The sequence below is a fragment of the Oncorhynchus mykiss genome, chromosome 21, assembly GCF_057628025.1.
Source record: "Oncorhynchus mykiss isolate SJ-2025 chromosome 21, ASM5762802v1, whole genome shotgun sequence".
Lineage (NCBI taxonomy): Eukaryota > Metazoa > Chordata > Actinopteri > Salmoniformes > Salmonidae > Oncorhynchus > Oncorhynchus mykiss.
The window spans coordinates 43,049,547-43,070,628 of NC_143042.1; the positions used below are offsets into that span (position 1 = coordinate 43,049,547).

Here is a 21,082-nt window from a genome sequence, read left to right on the forward strand (position 1 = left end):
CAAGTGGCTCTTTTGCTGGTCAGCGTGTTCCAAAGACACTGTATAAACTTGGTGATTAGGCCTCTGTCCGTGAAGAGCTGTGTATCATTGTGGCAATAGAGCACAAGACAAATTAGACAAAGTGCTGTACATTGTACAGGTCACAACTACTTTCTCAGGGGCTCCCTTTTCTCAGCTCACTAGCCTGAGGCTAGTTGGGGTCAGAATTTACACAGACAGCGACAAAAGTACACCCGCTGGAAAGTAAATTTTTTGTACAAATTTGGACACATGGATATTTGAGCTAAATTCCCACCACATTAATTTAGAAAGGTAACCAGATTTAACTAAAAAAAAATCTACTTTGAAAATGTTACGCAATTAAAAAAAATAAAAAAGTATTTTCCTTATGAGGAAAAAGTTAGTACACCCCAACCTTTACCATCACATAAAATGGCTAAAATTAGAATCAGGTGCACCAAAACAGGTGCAAATGATTAGAAAATCATATGGGTGTGTGGAACATCATGCCAAGATCAAAAGACCCACCCAAGGCCCTCAGAAGAAAGACTATTGATGCCCATGAGTTGGAGGGGATACAAATCAATTTCCAAGCAAATCAAAGTACATCATCCCACTGTCTGACGGCTCATCTACAAATGGAGAAGTCCCACCAAATTCAGTCCAAGAGCTGACCGAAAGATGCTCATAGAAGTCTAAGAACCCCAGGGTAACATCAAGTGACCTTACAGGCCTCTCTTGCCACAATCAATGTCAAAGTGCATGAGTCAACTGTCAGAAAGAGACAAACATGGCCTACATGGGAGGTCAGGAAGGAAGAAGACTCTGCTCTCAAAAATAATAATAAGACAAGACTGACGTTTGCCAGACAACAGCTGGGTAAAGACCAAAACTACTGGAACAATGTGCTCTGGACAGTCAAAGGTGGAGTTGTTTGGCCGCAATGCCAGATGCCATGTTTGGCGAAAACGAACCATTGCCGTTATTTCAGCCAAAGGGGGCAACACCATCTATTGAAGCTAGAGATGTACTTATTTTTTTACGCACCATGGAATTGCATTGCTGTTGATTTTTGATGATTCAATGATTGCAAAGTATTATCTTCCAAGTGTTGTCATTCGTGTTGAAGTGAAGATTAATTTTTATATTTGGACAGATGGAAATGTAAAGGCAACTTTCCAGGGAGTGTACTTACTTTTTCACACGACTGTACATCAGGAATGAATGAATGCAGCACGTGACAGCTCTATGTTGTTTGGCCCCACGACAGGATAGCTGTTGTAAATCTCACGGTCTTTAAATAAATGGAGCCGTAACCATTTGTTTTATGACAGATTTTGCAAACAGCATTGTGGATCCTTGCTAAAAATCCATATGCATTATGTCTAAATCATAAAGTATAAGGGTTCTGCTTCCACATTCACTAAACCGATTGAAATCACAATGCTGTGAAACTATATAAAGATGGATGTAATGTGGCTTTAAGTCTAAATCCCCTATGGCCACGTAGCCTTTAGTCTAAGAATAGGGGCAATTTAAAGTGGTTGCATTGGTTGCATACTGATGAGGGCATGACACAGTGCATTTGGAAAGTATTCAGACCCCTTCCCTTTTTCCACATTTTGTTACGTTACAGACTTATTTTAAAATTGCTGCAAATATTTTTTTCACCCTCATCACACACAGTACCCCATAATGACAAAGCGAAAAAATATTTTTTTTAAACCTTTTTGCACATTCATTAAATACCTTATTTAAATAAGTATTCAGACCCTTTGCTATGAGACTCAAAATTGTGCTCAGGTGCATTCTATTTCCATTGATCAGCCTTGAGATGTTTCTATAACTTGATTGGAGTCCACCTGTGGGATATTCAATTGATTGAACATGATTTGGAAAGACACACCTCTATATAAGGGCCCACAGTTGACAGTGCATGTCAGAGCAAAAACCAAACCATGATGTCGAAGGACTTGTACATAGCACTGCGAGACAGGATTGTGTCGAGTAACTGATCTGAGGAAGGGTACCAAAAAATGTCCCCAAGAACACAGTTGCCTCCATGATTCTTAAATGGAAGAAGTTTGGAACCACCAACACTCTTCGATCTGGCCACTCGGCCAAACTGAGCAATCAGGGAAGAAGAGGCTTGGTAAGGGAGGTGACCAAGAACCTGATGGTCACCCTGACAGAGCTCCAGAGCACCTCTGTGGAGATGGGAGAACCTTCCAGAGGAACAACCATCTCTGCAGCACTCCACCATTCAGACGGAAGCCACTCCTCAGTAAAAGGCACATGACAGCCTGCTTGGAGATTCCCAAAAGGCACCTAAAGGACTCTCAGACCATGAGGAACAAGATTCTCTGGTCTGATGAAACCAAGATTGAACTCTTTGGCCTAAATGGCAAAACGTCACATCTGGAGGAAAGCTGGCACCATCCCCACGGTGAAAGGTGTGGAAATGTTTTTCAGTGGCAGAGACTGGAAGACTAGTCAGCATCGAGGGAAAGATGAACGGAGCAAAGTACAGGGATAACCTGCTCCAGAGTGCTCAGACTGGTTCGAAGGTTCACCTTCCAACAGGACAACAACCTTAAGCACACAGCAAAGACAACGCAGGAGTGGCTTCAGGACAAGTCTCAATGTCCATGAGTGGCCCAACCAGAGCCCGGACTTGAACCTGATCAAACATCTCTAGAGAGAACTGAAAAAAGAAAACTGTGCAGCAATGCTCTCCATCCAACCTGACAGAGCTTGAGAGGATCTGCAGAGAAGAATGGGAGAAACTCCCCAAATACAGGTGTACCAAGCTTGTAGCATCAAAGCTGCTTCAACAAAGTACTGAGTAAAGAGTCTGAAAACATGTGTAAATGTGATAGTTTTTTTTATTTTTGATACATTTGCAACAAACAAAAAAACGTTTTGCTTTGTCATTATGGGGTATTGTGTGTGATTGACAAGGGACAAAAAACAATTTAATACATTTTAGAATAAGGCTTTAACGTAACAATGTGGAAAAAGTCAAGGGGTCTGAATACTTTCCAAATGCACTGTAAGAGACTAAGTTGTGTCTCTTACCTAACCGTGACTCGTTTCGGGAAACTAGGTGTACGTCGCACATCCCTACTTCACAGGAGAGCCATTTGAACATGAACATTTAAAAAAAAAAAATCCAAATGCATTTTTTTTTGCCAGAAATGTCTTCTGGACCATGTGAACTTTCATGTGCCTTAATAACAAGCTTGTCTGCCATCTGTAAATACGAATACAATTGTTAAAATTACAAGCCTAGTTGGTTTAGCCACGAAAAAAAACAGCAACCTTCCAGCTAGCCATGATTGGCTGAGATAAAGAGTGGCACACTTCTAGCACACTAAAGAGGGGCACACAATGTAGCACACTTCTGTCTATAATAAGAGCTGGTCAGTATGTGAAGGTAATCCTTTCTAACCTTTTGAAAAGGTATCACGTAGTAAAATTGCATAAGTGTGAATCTCCACTTTCTAGAAGACCGAGTTGTGAAATCAGTGGAATTAGAGTATGATAGCTAAGGAGATGGAGAACATTCTGCAGTTTGATTGCAAATAACACACAAAAGACTGTTGTATAAAACACCCGTCTCTGGATTACATCTTCAAACTATGGGCAACCATGGCACCCGTGACAGAAGGGGGAAGCGTCCATCCATGTATAGATAGTCTAGCTAGCTACATTTTCAGATATTACCCGTTTCTAACTTAGTCAGAAAGTCAACTGTTAGCTAGCTGGCTACATTTTCAGATATTACCCGTTTCTAATTTATTCAGAAAGTCAACTGTTAGCTAGCTGGCTACATTTTCAGATATTACCCGTTTCTAATTTATTCAGAAAGTCAACTGTTAGCTAGCTGGCTATCTCGGTAGGTAATGATGATCTGCGGAGTAATAGTATTCTAATCGCAGAGACATTTGTATTGCTAGTTATAGCCCAAGTTAGCTAGCTAACATTGAACCTGATTGTTGAGCCAGCTTGGTTTAAAGATTACAGGGTGGAGGTTGGTACACCACAGCAAGCAGCTGAAAAAGGGGCATTGGAAGCACAGACACTGCACACAGAGAAGATTGCCATGATGAAACAACTACTGGAACACGGTTGTTGCTTGTCTTCCTGTTCACCGTGTAGCATGACCCGGAGCACACCATCTATGGTATCATCAATGACATCCTGCTCTCAAAAATAGATTAAACATTGTTTACTACCCAAAAGAAAGCAGTCACGCCTTTTCTGTGAACCGTTTGATCGTTCGTAAATTCGTCATTATCAAGCGCTCTAGATGCTCGAACCAGAGCATTCACATTTCAGAGTAGAGTGTCCAGAGTGAATTTACGAACTCACCCTATGCTCAGACAGCAACAACATCGAGTCACCCTCAGTCCATTCTTGTCAAACTTGAAAACGCTTACCTGTACCTGTTTGTCCTCTGTACAACTGCGGTCCTTCCGCTGGGTGCTGAAATTCATACTTTTAATAACAACGAATACAACTTTTTCCCTGCATTTGGGTCCGTGCCATCAGGGTTCCACAGGACGTCCCTATTCCATTGAAGTTGAACTGTAAAATGGTTAAGGGTTATGGTTGGCTTATGGTTAAGGTTAGGGTAAGGGTTAAGGTTAGGTTTTAGGATAGGGACGTTCCAAGGATCCCGGATAGCACAGACCCAATTGAATCTCAGCTTAAGTAGTACGTAGTACGAGGAACACAAGGAAAACGTTTGGTGGTTGTATTCCAGTCCTGGAGGGCTGAATCCCTACTGTTTTTTGTTTCTACCTGGTAGTTAATTGCATGATGCTAAATTAATCTCTTAGAAGAGGGAGAGGATGAAAACCAGAAGAGTTTCTGCCCTCCAGGACCAACATTTAACTGGTACGACAACATTGGTTGCTAAATACAAAATCTGACACGACAACAACCACAGACAGACAAGAAATGCAGACATTATTTTCAATCAAATGTGTAGCTTATGCTGAGTAATGAAATAAGAAATGATATAAGACAATGATAGAGTTGGCAGACTACTTTAATAGGGAGCTTTTTTGGACTATAAATCATGACCACTAATTGACATGCCAAACCTTCCTCTACTTCAACAGTCTGGTAAACCAGTTTCACTGCCATCTGCAGTGCACCCAAAAACAATGAAAACAATTATTGGTCAAATGAGAAATATCAAATCTATTGACCACTTGCACAGCCATGTTGGGACAGAATCCATTTGCACAAAAAATGTGAAATCTTAACAAGTTCGACCAAAACCTACGATTGATTTTAGTGGATTTTAGGGTAGTGAAACTCTTCCAGGGTTAAACTGATTCCTATTGTGCATGGTAGTGTGATGGTGTTCCTTTCCCCTTAACCAATGACAATGACTATTCAAATGGTTAGTTCACAATATCAAATACAGTATGTTCCAAACGGAAATATGCTTCCAGAAAACGGGTTAGCGGAACGCTAGTGACAAACAAGGAGTGTTTCAATGTAGAAAATCAATGTACACCGAACAAAAATATAAACCCAACATGTACAGTGTTGGCCCCATGTTTCATGAGCTGAAATAAAAGATTCCAGAAATGTTCCATACGCACAAAAAAGCTCATTTCTTTCTACATGTTGTGCACAAAAGGTATCTGTGAGCAGATGCATATCTGTACTCCCAATCATGTGAAATAAATAGATTCATGAATTTATTTCAATTGGCTGATTTCCTTAAACTGTAACTCAGTAAAATCATTGAAATTGTTGCATGTTGCGTTTATATTTTTGTTCAGTGTATATAAACGGTACATTGTCATCTCTCCTCACCTTTGATGACGATGTCTCTCTATCCATCTGTCCAATCACAGCACTCAGAACAGAAAAAAATCAAATTGGACAGGCATTCCACTGCACATAGATGATTTTACTTAATTGCGTGTTATGCTCCACCTCCTACATCATATATCAAACTTGAACCGTGACCTCATAAAATGTTCTTCTTCCATAGCTTTCAGACAGGACATAAATGAAGAGCGCAGGGACGATGAGTGATTCACATTAGAACATTATCGCTGACTTGGGGAGGCTGATGGTTATAGATGTAGCGTGACATATTGGTACTTATCAGGATATGGGCAGACAGACCTCTATAGTTCAACTCTGTACATATAAGGCTACATTCTCTGATACTAAGAGAATGGGTGGCAGGTAGCCTAGTGATTAAGTGCAATGGGTCAGTAACCGAAAGGTTGCTGGTTCGAACCCAGGAGATGACTTGGTGAAACATCTGTTGATGTGCCCTTGAGCAAGGCACTTAACCCTAATTGCTCCAGTAAGTTGCTCTGGATAAGAATAGAAATGCACTACATGAATAGAAATGCACTACAGTGAAGGAGACTGGCACTTTGTCCCTCGGTGGCACCGCCTGTTTGGCATGCCCATCCAAGGAAGTCAAACAGAGTGAAATTTGTGGCGTAAACAAGCCTAGGAGTTGATTATCTAAACATGAAAGGCAGTCCATTCTCCTTTTGGCCTCCAACAATCATAAACTCACTCCTTCTGTTCACTCTTCCCTGCGCTGTTTATTTCTGCCACAACCGCATATAAACTCCACCAGTTCCCCTCTCTCACTCCCTCCCCATCTGCCTCCCTCAATCTCCCCCCCTCCTTACCTGCCTCCCTCAATCTCCCCCCCTCCTTACCTGCCTCCCTCAATCTCCCCCCCTCCTTACCTGCCTCCCTCAATCTCCCCCCTCCTTACCTGCCTCCCTCAATCTCCCCCCCTCCTTACCTGCCTCCCTCAATCTCCCCCCCTCCTTACCTGCCTCCCTCAATCTCCCCCCCTCCTTACCTGCCTCCCTCAATCTCCCCCTCCTTACCTGCCTCCCTCAATCTCCCCCTCCTTACCTGCCTCCCTCAATCTCCCCCTCCTTACCTGCCTCCCTCAATCTCCCCCTCCTTACCTGCCTCCCTCAATCTCCCCCTCCTTACCTGCCTCCCTCAATCTCCCCCTCAATATCCGCCTCCCTCAATCTCCCCCTCAATATCCGCCTCTCTCAATCTCCCCCTCAATATCCGCCTCCCTCAATCTCCCCCTCAATCTCCCCCTCCCTCTCTCAATCTCCCCCTCCCTCTCTCAATCTCCCCCTCCCTCTCTCAATCTCCCCCTCCCTCTCTCAATCTCCCCCTCCCTCTCTCAATCTCCCCCTCCCTCTCTCAATCTCCCCCTCCCTCTCTCAATCTCCCCCTCCCTCTCTCAATCTCCCCCTCCCTCTCTCAATCTCCCCCTCCCTCTCTCAATCTCCCCCTCCCTCTCTCAATCTCCCCCTCCCTCTCTTTCTCACTGTCTTGCTCTCTGGCCTGAGTCAGACGGCAGGCGGTCATCCTAGCAGATGCTTCCCGACATGACAACCCAACGGGATAAACAAAAGCTGGCTCCTAAGCAAACAGAACCTGGTGGAGAGCGCCTAGGAGACCGTGTTTTTTTTTGTGGGGGGGGGGGGGGGGGGTGACATTTTTCTAAATCGGATCATGAAATCAGCCTAGTAAATAACTAGCTAGTCTTTTTAACCTCTCTAGGGTAGGTGAGACGCTAACGTCCCACCAGGCCAACATCCGGTGAAACTGCAGAGAGCTAACATTCTAACATTCTAAATACACCATTTGTTATAGTAAATATTCTTGTAAATACATGTATCTTACATCATTTAAAAGATGAACGTCTTATTAATCCAGCCGCTGTGTCAGATTTCAAAAAGCCGTTACTACGAAAGCAAACATGCTATTTTCTGAGGACGGCGCCACGCACACACAAGTATTACTAGCATTTTCCAACCAAGCATTAGGTCATGAAAGTCAAAAATAACAAAATAAATCACTTACCATTGAATATCTTCCTCTGGTGGCAATGTCAAGTGTCCTAACTACACAGTGAATGTTTGTTTTGTTTGATAAAATCCATTTTTATAGCCTAACACAAAACATTTGTAAACCGCTTGCGTCATGATTTCCGTCTCATTCAACTTTGGACGATGCGTTCGTGGTAATTAAACACACTAAACAAACGTTTATCCAGTCATCGTTGGTTTCATTGCAATCCTCTGGTTGTTACTAACACAATCATACTTGATGGTTCTTTTCCCAGGATGTATTAACCGAAACAACCCGATTTGAAGACACCAATCAATGACATCATTGCGTACCAATGGTAGGACCGGTCTATCGTTGATTGACTGTATTTTGGCCCAATGACCACTGATCATCTTGAAATCTAGCTTGGAAGATAGCCAATGAGCTAAGGTAAATGGCAATACGTAATGGTTATACGTTTGAAGACCAGACTTTGTCATTAACTCTGGCATAAAAGAGGTTCTTTCGCCATTGCAAATCCTACTTGAGGGAGCCACTGGTGTTATGCATAGCAGTACATATTCAATAGCATTTTCAACAAGTTTATACAGTGCCTTGCGAAAGTATTCGGCCCCCTTGAACTTTGCGACCTTTTGCCACATTTCAGGCTTCAAACATAAAGATATAAAACTGTATTTTTTTTGTGAAGAATCAACAACAAGTGGGACACAATCATGAAGTGGAACGACATTTATTGGATATTTCAAACTTTTTTAACAAATCAAAAACTGAAAAATTGGGCGTGCAAAATTATTCAGCCCCTTTACTTTCAGTGCAGCAAACTCTCTCCAGAAGTTCAGTGAGGATCTCTGAATGATCCAATGTTGACCTAAATGACTAATGATGATAAATACAATCCACCTGTGTGTAATCAAGTCTTTGTATAAATGCACCTGCACTGTGATAGTCTCAGAGGTCCGTTAAAAGCGCAGAGAGCATCATGAAGAACAAGGAACACACCAGGCAGGTCCGAGATACTGTTGTGAAGAAGTTTAAAGCCGGATTTGGATACAAAAATATTTCCCAAGCTTTAAACAGCCCAAGGAGCACTGTGCAAGCGATAATATTGAAATGGAAGGAGTATCAGACCACTGCAAATCTACCAAGACCTGGCCGTCCCTCTAAACTTTCAGCTCATACAAGGAGAAGACTGATCAAAGATGCAGCCAAGAGGCCCATGATCACTCTGGATGAACTGCAGAGATCTACAGCTGAGGTGGGAGACTCTGTTCATAGGACAACAATCCGTCGTATATTGCACAAATGTGGCCTTTATGGAAGAGTGGCAAGAAGAAAGCCATTTCTTAAAGATATCCATAAAAAGTGTTGTTTAAAGTTTGCCACAAGCCACCTGGGAGACACACCAAACATGTGGAAGAAGGTGCTCTGGTCAGATGAAACCAAAATTGAACTTTTTGGCAACAATGCAAAACGTTACGTTTGGCGTAAAAGCAACACAGCTGAACACATCATCCCCACTGTCAAACATGGTGGTGGCAGCATCATCATGGTTTGGCCTGCTTTTCTTCAGCAGGGACAGGGAAGATGGTTAAAATTGATGGGAAGATGGATGGAGCCAAATACAGGACCATTCTGGAAGAAAACCTGATGGAGTCTGCAAAAGACCTGAGACTGGGACAGAGATTTGTCTTCCAACAAGACAATGATCCAAAACATAAAGCAAAATCTACAATGGAATGTTTCAAAAATAAACATATCCAGGTGTTAGAATGGCCAAGTCAAAGTCCAGATCTGAATCCAATCGAGAATCTGTGGAAAGAACTGAGAATTGCTGTTCACAAATGCTCTCCATCCAACCTCACTGAGCTCGAGCTGTTTTGCAAGGAGGAATGGGAAAAAATTTCAGTCTCTCGATGTGCAAAACTGATAGAGACATACCCCAAGCGACTTACAGCTGTAATCGCAGCAAAAGGTGGCGCTACAAAGTATTAACTTAAGGGGGCTGAATAATTTTGCACGCGTAATTTTTCAGTTTTTGATTTGTTAAAAAAGTTTGAAATATCCAATAAATGTCGTTCCACTTCATGATTGTGTCCCACTTGTTGTTGATTCTTCACAAAAAAATACAGTTTTATATCTTTATGTTTGAAGCCTGAAATGTGGCAAAAGTTCGCAAAGTTCAAGGGGGCCGAATACTTTCGCAAGGCACTGTATATTTAAAATATGGCGAATAAATCAGGAAAAGCTAAAACAAAGTCTAGGTATACAGATTTAACCCAAATTATAGAGGAAATAGATAGATACAGCGAGACCGAGTTGCTTCAGGAAGAATCTTTCAGCGAAGCTAGTTTTGACTCCCAGGCGGAAGACATGTTTCTGCATGGCGAGGATGCTATGCTGGATTGGAAAATTCTAATGCTAATGTCATTGTTTGAAATTAATAATATCAAATATTATTCATTTGAGATTATTTTTTTGATTTTCTTATTTTATTTGCAATATATTAGTTATTGGATTTTCAACTGCTGGGGAAGGGCCACAAACTGTTTGTGGACAACTTCTACACAAGCCCTACACTGTTTACAGAGCTGAGGAAGCGGGATGTGTGGGCTTGTGGCACCATTCGGACCAACAGAGTGGGCTTTCCAAAGACAAAGGTGAACGACATGCCTAAGCGGGCTAAGCGGGGTACCATGCGATGGATCCGTGAAGATGGCCTGCTCTTTGTGAAGTGGATGGATACCAGAGAGGTGGTAATGTGCTCCAGTATTGACATCATTTGAGTCAATTGGAAGTGTACCTGTGGATGTATTTCAACACCTACCTTCAAACTCAGTGCCCACTCAGTGCCCAATTTCTCCCAAGACCTCAGAAAAAAATTGTAGACCTCCACAAGTCTGGTTCATCCTTGGGAGAAATTTCCAAATGCCTGAAGGTACCACGTTTATCTGTACAAACAATATAAACAAGTATAAACACCATGGGACCACGCAGCCACTCATACCGCTCAGGAAGGAGACGCATTCTTTTCTCCTAGAGATGAAGGTGCTTGTGTGTGAAAAGTGCAAATCAATCCCAGAACAACAGCAAAGGTCCTTGTGAAGATGCTGGAGGAAAAACAGGTACAAAAGTATCTATATCCACAATAAAACGAGTCCTATATCGACAAAACCTGAAAGACCACTCAGCAAGGAAGAAGCCACTGCTCCAAAAACGCCATAAAAACTCCAGACTACGGTTTGCAACTGCCCATGGGGACAAAGATCATACTTTTTGGAGAAATGTCCTCTGGTCTGATGAAACAAAAATAGAACTGTTTGGCCATAATGACCATCATTATGTTTGGAGGAAAAAGGGGGAGGCTTGCAAGCCGAAGAACACCATCCCAACCGTGAGGCACGGGGGTGGCATCATAATGGTGTGGGGGGTGCTTTGCTGCAGGAGGGACTGGTGCACTTCACAAAATAGATGGCTTCATGAGGGAGGAAAAATTATGTGAATATATTGAAGCAACATTTCAAGACATCAGTCAGGAAGTTAAAGCTTGGTCGCAAATGGGACTTCGAAATGGACAATGACCCCAAGCATAATTCCAAAGTTGTGGCAAAATGGCTTAAGGACAACAAAGTCAAGGTATTGGAGTGGCCATCACAAACCCCAGACCTCAATCCCATAGAAAATTTGTGGGCAGAACTGAAAAGGTTTGTGCGAGCAAGGAGGCCTACAAACCCGACTCAGTTACACCAGCTCTGTCAGGGGGAATGGACCAAAACTCACCCAACTTATTGTGGGAAGCTTGTGGAAGGCTACCCGAAAAGCTTGACCGAAGTTAAATCGATATAAAGGCAATGCTACAAAATACTAATTGAGTGTATGCAAACCTCTGACCCACTGGGAATGTGATGAAAGAAATAAATGCTGAAATAAATCACTCTTATATTATTCTGACATTTCACAATCTTAAAATAAAGTGGTGATCCTAACTGGCCTAACACAGGGCATTTTTACTAGGACTAAATGTCAGGAATTGTGAAAAATTGAGTTTAAATGTATTTGGCTAAGGTGTATGTAAACTTCCGACTTCAACTGTAGCTGGCAAATTATAGCATCACAAGAGAAAACAATACAGAGAACTAGCAGCCGAACGCCTCCAGAATGTATCTTCCTCCACTGTAAAAGTTCAGTGGTGATCTGCTAGGGGAATGAATGAGGCAGGGATGCCAGTCATCATTGCCCCAACAGTACCCCAAGCTGGGTGGCTGGTTGTAGCTTTTTACACAAGGGACAATTCCATTCCAAGAAAAGTAAAGGGGTAGTCCCAGTAATTTCAACCAAGTACAAGTGCTGCCACTTGAGTGACGTGAAAAGCTTGATCTGCGTTTGCTAACAATGATCAACAACTGAAAGGGTGAGTGTGTTACTGGCCAGCCATCAGTTAGCTGATGCAATGCAATGACATGGCTAACCATAGTCAGCAATACGATTACATGCAGAGTACCCCTGCCTATTTACACATCACACGGATTGGTGGCAATAACATTATACTGCATCATGGGTGGACAATCCTACTAGAGAGCCAATGAGGCTGCAGGTTTTTGTTGCAGCCCTGCTCTAACACCTAATTCAGCTAATGAATGTCCTGATTAGAACCTGCATGTACCTAGTAGCACTATAGGATTACAGAATATAATTCTCACAAGAAGGTGTTCTGTACAAACACTGACTGGACAGATGCTCATTGTACCACAAAGTTAGTCAACATTTTTTAAATGTGCAACCAATTCCATTGTACAACTCCAAAATCTAAAACTGGCCACAAAATGGCCAAATTCTATAGGAAAGACAGTCTGAACATGAGTATGCTTTAACACCACATGAAAAAAAAAACCTTTACAAGAAATTACTAAGCAGCTAAAGGCACTGAATATGCAAATTAAAACAATTAGGCTAATCTTGCCAGAGCATTTCTCGCAATACCGCAACATCAAATGAGTGCATTGTTAATTTGCCTTGTCAGTAGAGAGTTGAGGAAGTACAGAATTACCCAGTCAGAATAAATCACAGTTTCATATCTCACCTCAGAGTACATAGCTAGAGAAAACAATCGCATAAGGAACACTTTCTACCTCCACAGACCACTTTAGAGAAAGTTGTGATCAGCACAATTTGTCCACTCACAGTTGGATTCCTTGAAATCCTTTGGTTCAAACGCCAGGTCTGCAGGCATAATTAGGACCCAATTAAAGATGCAAACAGCCAAAACAAACATTGAAATGTGTGGAGGATCTGTTAACTACTGTTCCATTGCGTTATGAGAGAAGCAATGAGCTGCCAGAGTGATTATCAGTTTGGAAGGCAACCAAGTTCTGATTAGAAAAGAAGCCTGGGTAGGAACGTAGGTGGTCACTTGCTCACTTCGAGAACAAACTGTATTTGTGTTGTCCATGACCTCTACCTCTCCTTGATGTCTCTCCACGACACTAAAGGACACATGCAGTAGTTGCAGGGACGCATCTTAGTGATTTTTACGTGATGCGCTAGGTAACACTACAGTATAAAAATGTGGTGTTACATTGTATTTAAGTAATTTATTTGTAGAGATAGTAATGGAGTTGAGCAGGTAAGAGCAACAATGTTGATGGAGGGAATGTCAATTCAACTGTGTACGTTTTTATATAATGAAAAACATATTCCTCGACATAAAACGGTCTACAAAGTTGTAGTCCTGACTACGGTAAATCATTTTTATTATGGTGGCAGCAGAATATGCATTTATAGTAATCTGACATAGTAGTCATTAAAGATAACTGCACGAATGCTGTGCCAAATTCAGTGTTTCAAATGTTAATGTTTCACATTCAAATCGTATTATGTACCATATAATTCATATCATAAGCCATTAAAATGTTCACAAACCAGACTAGAGATGCCAGTAAATAGCTAAAAGTATAGGCTACATGACAACAAAAAGGATAGACCAACATTTTCCGACTAATTAGGCTACAATAAATTAAAACAAATATAGAACGCAATGAACGAAACCTCATGCAAGTGTTTCTATTCAAAAACAGCTGTTCAAATAGACAAGACAGGTAGTGCTAAGTAGCTGTAGTATGTACTCCAAATACGGTACATTTCGTTCCTATAATATCCGAGAAGGCAAAAGTAGAAACATGACTCATTCAACATTTTATAATTTAGCAAACGTCTCCATGCAAAGCACTTCGAGGTAAACCCGACGCCTCTGACACGCCAACTCCACCAGCATGCTTCGCCTAGTATCAGCATCAACATATCAACCCAAAGGCTGTATAATAAAACATGCAAATACTGTCCTACCAGTTGAACGTCCAGCAGCATCCACTCGGGCAGATATGCTTTCCACTCTCTTTGAATCCATGGTTATAAAAGTCGTTAGTTTAGTTTGAGCGACAGTGAGTAAATGACTTGGAGCACTGGAAAGTTGACGCTGCTTTGCCCACGAGCTTGTGCAGATTCTGCAGAAATCTTGCGCATGGCATTCTCAATGGGGGGCGAGCATACGACACATCAAAACTTCAGTCAGCTGCAATAAGCAAATTTCTAAATTGGAATCGGAACCGGTTGTTTGACATTACCTCTTATTATAACGACTGTTTAAGTTCTGTTTGTATATGGTGTTATCAAATTGAGGGAATTTAATATTTTAAAGATTAGACCTCTCATGAATCTACATATATAGGTATTAGCCCGTTTCTGTAGAAAAAAAAATAGCCAAACAAGATCAAACAAAGTGACGTTTTTTCTCAATGTACATTCTAAATCTCCTATAGTCTATATTGGATATGAAAAGGTGACTCACAATAAATACTTTTTTCCTTCTGTTGACACAATGCAGGAGTATAATGTTACAAAGTTAATCATTTGCCATGCTGGGGGCCAATAACAAACAAACAAACAAATACAAAACACACACTTGGTCTGCAGTTCTTGGTTCCAAGAACTGTGCCACTGGGAATATACATTTTCTCTGTTTTTGACACATTGTCAGTCAGTGGTGGAAAAAGTACCCAATTGTCATACTTGAGTAAAAGTAAAGATGGCTTAATAGAAAATGACTAAAAGTGAAAGTCACCCAGTCAAATTACACTTAATTTAAAACCAAATACTTTTACTCAAGTATCAAAAGTCAATGTAATTGCTAAAATATACTTAAGTATCAAAAGTATAAATAGTTTGAAATTCCTTATATTACTAGCCTATTACTACTTCATGTCGTCTGAGATTCCCAAAGATTGGAAAGCAGCTGCGGTCACTCTTCACTTTTTTTTTGTTTGTGAATTTTACCCCTTTTTCTCCCCAATTTCATGGTATCCAATTGTTTTAGTAGCTTGTCTCATAGCTACAACTCCGAAGGTTGAAAGTCATGCGTCCTCCGATACACAACCCAACCAATCCGCACTGCTTCTTAACACAGCGCGCATCCAACCCGGAAGCCAGCCGCACCAATGTGTCGGAGGAAACACCGTGCACCTGCACCTGGCAACCTTGGTTAGCGCGCACTGCGCCCAGCCCGCCACAGGAGTCACTGGTGCGCGATGAGACAAGGACATCCCTACCTACCAGCCAAGCCCTCCCTAACCCGGACGACGCTAGGCCAATTGTGCGTCGCCCCACGGTTACGACAGAGCCTGGGCGCGAACCCAGAGTCTCTGATGGCACAGCTGGCGCTGCAGTACAGCGCCCTTAACCACTGCGCCACCCAGGAGGCCAGGGGACACACACTCTTGACACAAACTGCTACAGACCTATATCTATCCTACCCTGCCTTTCTAAGGTCTTCGAAAGCCAAGTCAACAAACAGATTACCGACCATTTCGAATCCCACCGCACCTTCTCCGCTATGCAATTTGGTTTCAGAGCTGGTCATGGGTGCACCTCAGCCACGCTCAAGGTCCTAAACGATATCTTAACTGCCATCGATAAGAAACAATACTGTGCAGTTGTATTCATTGACCTGGCCAAGGCTTTCGACTCTGTCAATCACCACATCCTTATTGGCAGACGCAATAGCCTTGGTTTCTCAAATGATTGCCTCGCCTGGTTCACCAACTACTTCTCTGATAGAGTTCAGTGTGTCAAACCAGATGGCCTGCTGTCCAGGCCTCTGGCAGTCTCTATGGGGGCACCACAAGGTTCAATTATTGGGCCCACTCTCTTCTCTGTATACATCAATTATGTCGCTCTTGCTGCTGGTGAGTCTCTGATCCACCTCTACGCAGACGACACCATTCTGTATACTTCTGGCCCTTCTTTGGACACTGTGTTAACAACCCTCCAGATGAGCTCCAATGCCATACAACTCTCCTTTCATGGCCTCCAACTGCTCTTAAATACAAGTAAAAGTAAATGCATGCTTTTCAACCGATCGCTGCCTGCACCTGCCCGCCCGTCCAGCATCACTACTCTGGACAGTTCTGACTTAGAATATGTGGACAACTACAAATACCTAGGTCTCTGGTTAGACTGTAAACTCTCCTTCCAGACTTACATCAAACATATCCAATCCAAATTTAAATCTAGAATTGGCTTCTTATTTCGCAACAAAGCATCCTTCACTCATGCTGCCAAACATACCCTCGAAAACTGACCATCCTACCGATCCTTGACTTTGGCGATGTCATTTACAAAATAGCCTCCAATACCCTACTCAATAAATTGGATGCAGTCTATCACAGTGCCATCCGTTTTGTCACCAAAGCCCCATATACTACCCACCACTGCGACCTGTACCTCCATGTGTAACTCTGTGTTGTTGTATGTGTCGAACTGCTTTGCTTTATCTTGGCCAGGTCGCAATTGTAAATAAGAACTTCTTCTCAACTTGCCTACCTGGTTAAATGAAGGTGAAATAAATACAAATAAAATTAAGCAAACCAGACAGCACCATTTTCTGTTTTTTTTAATTTTATTTACAGCTAGCCAGGAGCACACTCCAACACCCGGACCTAATTTACAAACAAAGCATGTGTTTAGTGAGTCTGCCAGTTCACAAGCAGTAGGTATGACCAGGGATGTTCTCTTGATAAGTGTGTGAATTAGACAATTTTGCTGTCCTGCTGAACATTCAAAATGGAACAAGTACTTTTGGGTGTCAGGGACAATATATGGAGAAAAATAATATATGATTTTCTTTAGGAATGCAGTGAAGTAAAAGTTGTGAAAAATATAAATAGTAAAGTACAGATACTCCAAAAAAACTACTTATCAAATCAAACCCAATTTTATTGGTCACATACACATGTTTAGCAGATGTTAATGCGAGTGCAGCGAAATGCTTGTGCTTCTAGTTCCGACAATGCAGTAGTAACCAACGAGTAATCTAACCTAACAATTCCACAACTACTACCTTATACACACAAGTGTAACGGGATAAAGAATATGTACATAAAGATATATGAATGAGTGATGGTATAGAACGGCATAGGCAAGATGCAGTAGATGGTATCGAGTACAGTATATACATGAGATGAGTAATGTAGTGGCTAGTGATACATGTATTACATAAAGATGGCAAGATGCAGTAGATGATATAGAGTACAGTATATACATATACATATGATATGAGTAATGTTTAAAGTGGCTAGTGATACATTTTTTCCATCAATTTCCCATCAATTTCCATTATTAAAGTGTCTGGAGTTGAGTCAGTATGTTGGCAGCTGTTTTTCAGCCTCTCGGTCCCTGCTTTGATGCACCTGTACTGACCTCGCCTTTTGGATGATAGCGTGGTGAACAGGCAGTGGCTCGGGTGGTTGTTGTCCTTGATGATCTTTATGGCCTTCCTGTGACATCGGCTGGTGTAGGTGTCCTGGAGGGCAGGTAGTTTGCCCCCGGTGATGCGTTGTGCAGACCTTACTACCCTCTGGAGAGCCTTACGGTTGTGGACGGAGCAGTTGCCGTACAAGGTGCCATTAATACAGGTAACGAGTGGAGGACAGAGGAGCCTCTTAAAGAAGAAGTTACAGGTCTGTGAGAGCCAGAAATCTTGCTTGTTTGTAGGTGACCAAATACTTACTTTCCACCATTATTTGCAAATAAATTCATAAAAAATCCTACAATGTGATTTTCTGGATTTTTGTTCTCTCATTTTGTCTGTCATAATTGAAGTGTACCTATGATGAAAATTACAGGCCTCTCTCATCTTTTAATGTGGGAGAACTTTCACAATTGGTGAATGACTAAATACTTTTTTTGCCCCACTGTAGGTAATCCTCTTGTCCAAATGGGTTATGGCAGTGTGCAGTGTGGTTGCGATCGCGTTGTCTGTGGACCTATTGGGGCGGTAAGCAAATTGGAGTGGGTCTAGGGTGTCAGGTAGGGTGGAGGTGATATGGTCCTTGGCTAGTCTCTCAAGGCACTTAATGATGACGGAAGTGAGTTCTACGGGGTAGTCGTTTAGCTCAGTTACCTTAGCTTTCTTAGGAACAGGAACAATGGTGGCTCTCTTGAAGCATGTTGGAACAGCATAAGTTGTAATTTAAAGGGTTTTTACTTAAGTACTATACACCACTAATGTCTGTTTACTAAAGTATAATGGACAGCTTGGGGTAATCATTGGTTTGAAACAGGAGGCAATTTACTCAGTTGATAGCAGAACTTGTTGACACTTTGCCAGAAGTGTACCGACCCACCATTATGCTTGTTTTAACTGCACTAGGGTCTGAGCACAGTCATGGTTACATTAAGACACTGTGGAGCAGGTGCCCATTGCAGGGATGGGATATGCCCCTGTACTCCAAATTAGAGTTCTTCTCGGATCCCGAAATTGAGATCCGAACCGAATTGGAGCCATGAAATTCCCATCCGAAATCGACAAGACCCATCCATTTTTTTTTCTTCAATACCCGATCCACTTTTCTTTTCTTTTCAATACCCGATCCACTTTTCTTTTCTTTTCAATACCCGATCCACTTTTCTTTTCTTTTCAATACCCGATCCACTTTTCTTTTCTTTTCAATACCCGATCCACTTTTCTTTTCTTTTCAATACCCGATCCACTTTTCTTTTCTTTTCAATACCCGATCCACTTTTCTTTTCAATACCCGATCCACTTTTCTTTTCTTTTCAATACCCGATCCACTTTTCTTTTCTTTTCAATACCCGATCCACTTTTCTTTTCTTTTCAATACCCGATCCACTTTTCTTTTCTTTTCAATACCCGATCCACTTTTCTTTTCTTTTCAATACCCGATCCACTTTTCTTTTCAATACCCGATCCACTTTTCTTTTCAATACCCGATCCACTTTTCTTTTCAATACCCGATCCACTTTTCTTTTCAATACCCGATCCACTTTTCTTTTCAATACCCAATCCACTTTGTATCCAAGGTGGATTGGACCCAAAATATGTCAGAGATGAGAGAGAATCGAATCCAAATTGGGTCTGGTCTGTTTCGGACCCAAATGGATCCCAAAGATTAAAAAAAAAAAAATGGATTTATTGCCACAAAAGCTAGTAAACTGTTTTGACTTGTCTGACAGTGAGCGTTTCACATTCATTTTCAGATTTATCTCATAACTGATTTGTCAACACTACAGCTTAGTATTTTCAGAAATGACATCCCTAATTTAAAATGTTGTGACAAGAAGAAAGGATGGGGTGTGTGGCAGAGGCATGTCTCTCTCCAGAATGTACTCTTGGTCTCCCACTAATTCGTGCCCATTCATTATTTCACTGTGTAAATTGTTTACCCTTTTAATTAATTCATGTTTATTTTTTGATATATTTTACTTGAGCATGCATAGAAGTAACCTACCTGGCCTGTGTAAAAATGTAGGGCCTAAAAGTTACCATTTGGTGATGTCTGATCGTATTTCTCATTAACTCACCACCACTTGGGCTGTGCAGTATTTTTTCATCCCCTCACACAGAAAGTCAACCAAGTGTTTGACATCCATTGCGAATAGTTCCTCACTGTATTTGAAAAATCTTTCCAACACTTTCCTTCTTGATAGGCCTAACCCACTGGCCACATACTGTTTGAGTTAACATTGTTTAACATAGAACAAATTTAAATTCGAACAATATGTTATGAACTTGCATGATATGTTACAAATTCCAATTTGTTGTGGCTAACGCCAACTAGGTGGCTAATGCTAACGTTAGCCAAGCTAGGAGTTAGGCTTTAAGGTTAGGGTTAGCTAATATGCTAAGTAGTTGCAAAATATCTAGAAAGTAGTAAGCAGTTGCAAAATTAGCTAAAATTGTCCATGATGAGATTTGAACATGCAACCTTTGGGTTGCTTGACGTTCGCATTATAAACCCACCCATCCACCGCGACCAACTACCCTGCCTTAAGTAACCTTCTGTCTTCACACAGTTCCAGGGTCCATGGCCACCGAGCGTGATCTGACCCGGGTTCTGAGAGTCAACTACAGAATTTTGTGCTTCTACACATGCATTGCTTGCTGTTTGGGGTTTTAGGCTGGGTTTCTGTACAGCACTTTGAGATATCAGCTGATGTAAGGGCTTTATAAATACATTTGACTTGATTCTTATGTAACCATACCAAACTTTACGTATCATACTAATTTGAGTGTCTCAGATTTATGTTTACTATGTTACGTCTATGAAAGCAGGCTGTTTAATCATAATATTTTCTTCTTCAAAATATCATTTCGGATCTGGTCGGCATTTTCACACAGTTCCGAGGTCCATGGCCACCGAGCGTGATCCGACCCGGGTTCTGAGAGTCAACTACAGAATTTTGGTTCTGCCCCAGTTGGATACCGGGTCAGATCTCGGGTAATCTGGTTTGGGTATGTTCATGAAGACATCTATTCCACATTTTTACCTTAATCCACACTGCTCCATCAAAAATATTGTAATACAGCTAGTTTTGCAGGAAAACTGACCATTTCGTCCTTATGCAAGCTAGCAGTAGCCACATTGAACAACAAAGGAGCTGATTGGCTGACGCTGCCATTCCAAAATGGCTGCGGTTGCCACTGCTAGCTAGCATAAGGACGAAAAGGGCAGCTGACACTATGTACAGTAGAAGGGACGATTACAATCAATTTATATCCCGATCACACATTACATTAAGATTATATTTTCATATCCACAGCACAACATGTGAGCTAATATTGACTTATATGGAGGAAAGCATTAGAGCAAATGTCATTAGTTACAGTTACTCATTTCTGACATAATAATGA

The 21,082-nt window shown here is 41.6% G+C and overlaps 1 protein-coding gene across 1 annotated transcript in view; it reads right to left on the minus strand.

Annotated features, from left to right (window-relative positions):
• The window catches only part of LOC110500612 (Kv channel-interacting protein 4), a 241,026-nt gene extending 226,635 nt beyond the window's left edge, over window positions 1-14,391 (minus strand). The window contains exon 1 of the mRNA XM_021578066.3: window positions 14,221-14,391. Coding sequence (XP_021433741.2) covers window positions 14,221-14,281 — 61 coding nt within the window. The 5' untranslated portion in view covers window positions 14,282-14,391. The remainder of the gene's footprint in view (window positions 1-14,220) is intronic.
• Between the last annotated feature and the right edge of the window lie 6,691 nt (window positions 14,392-21,082).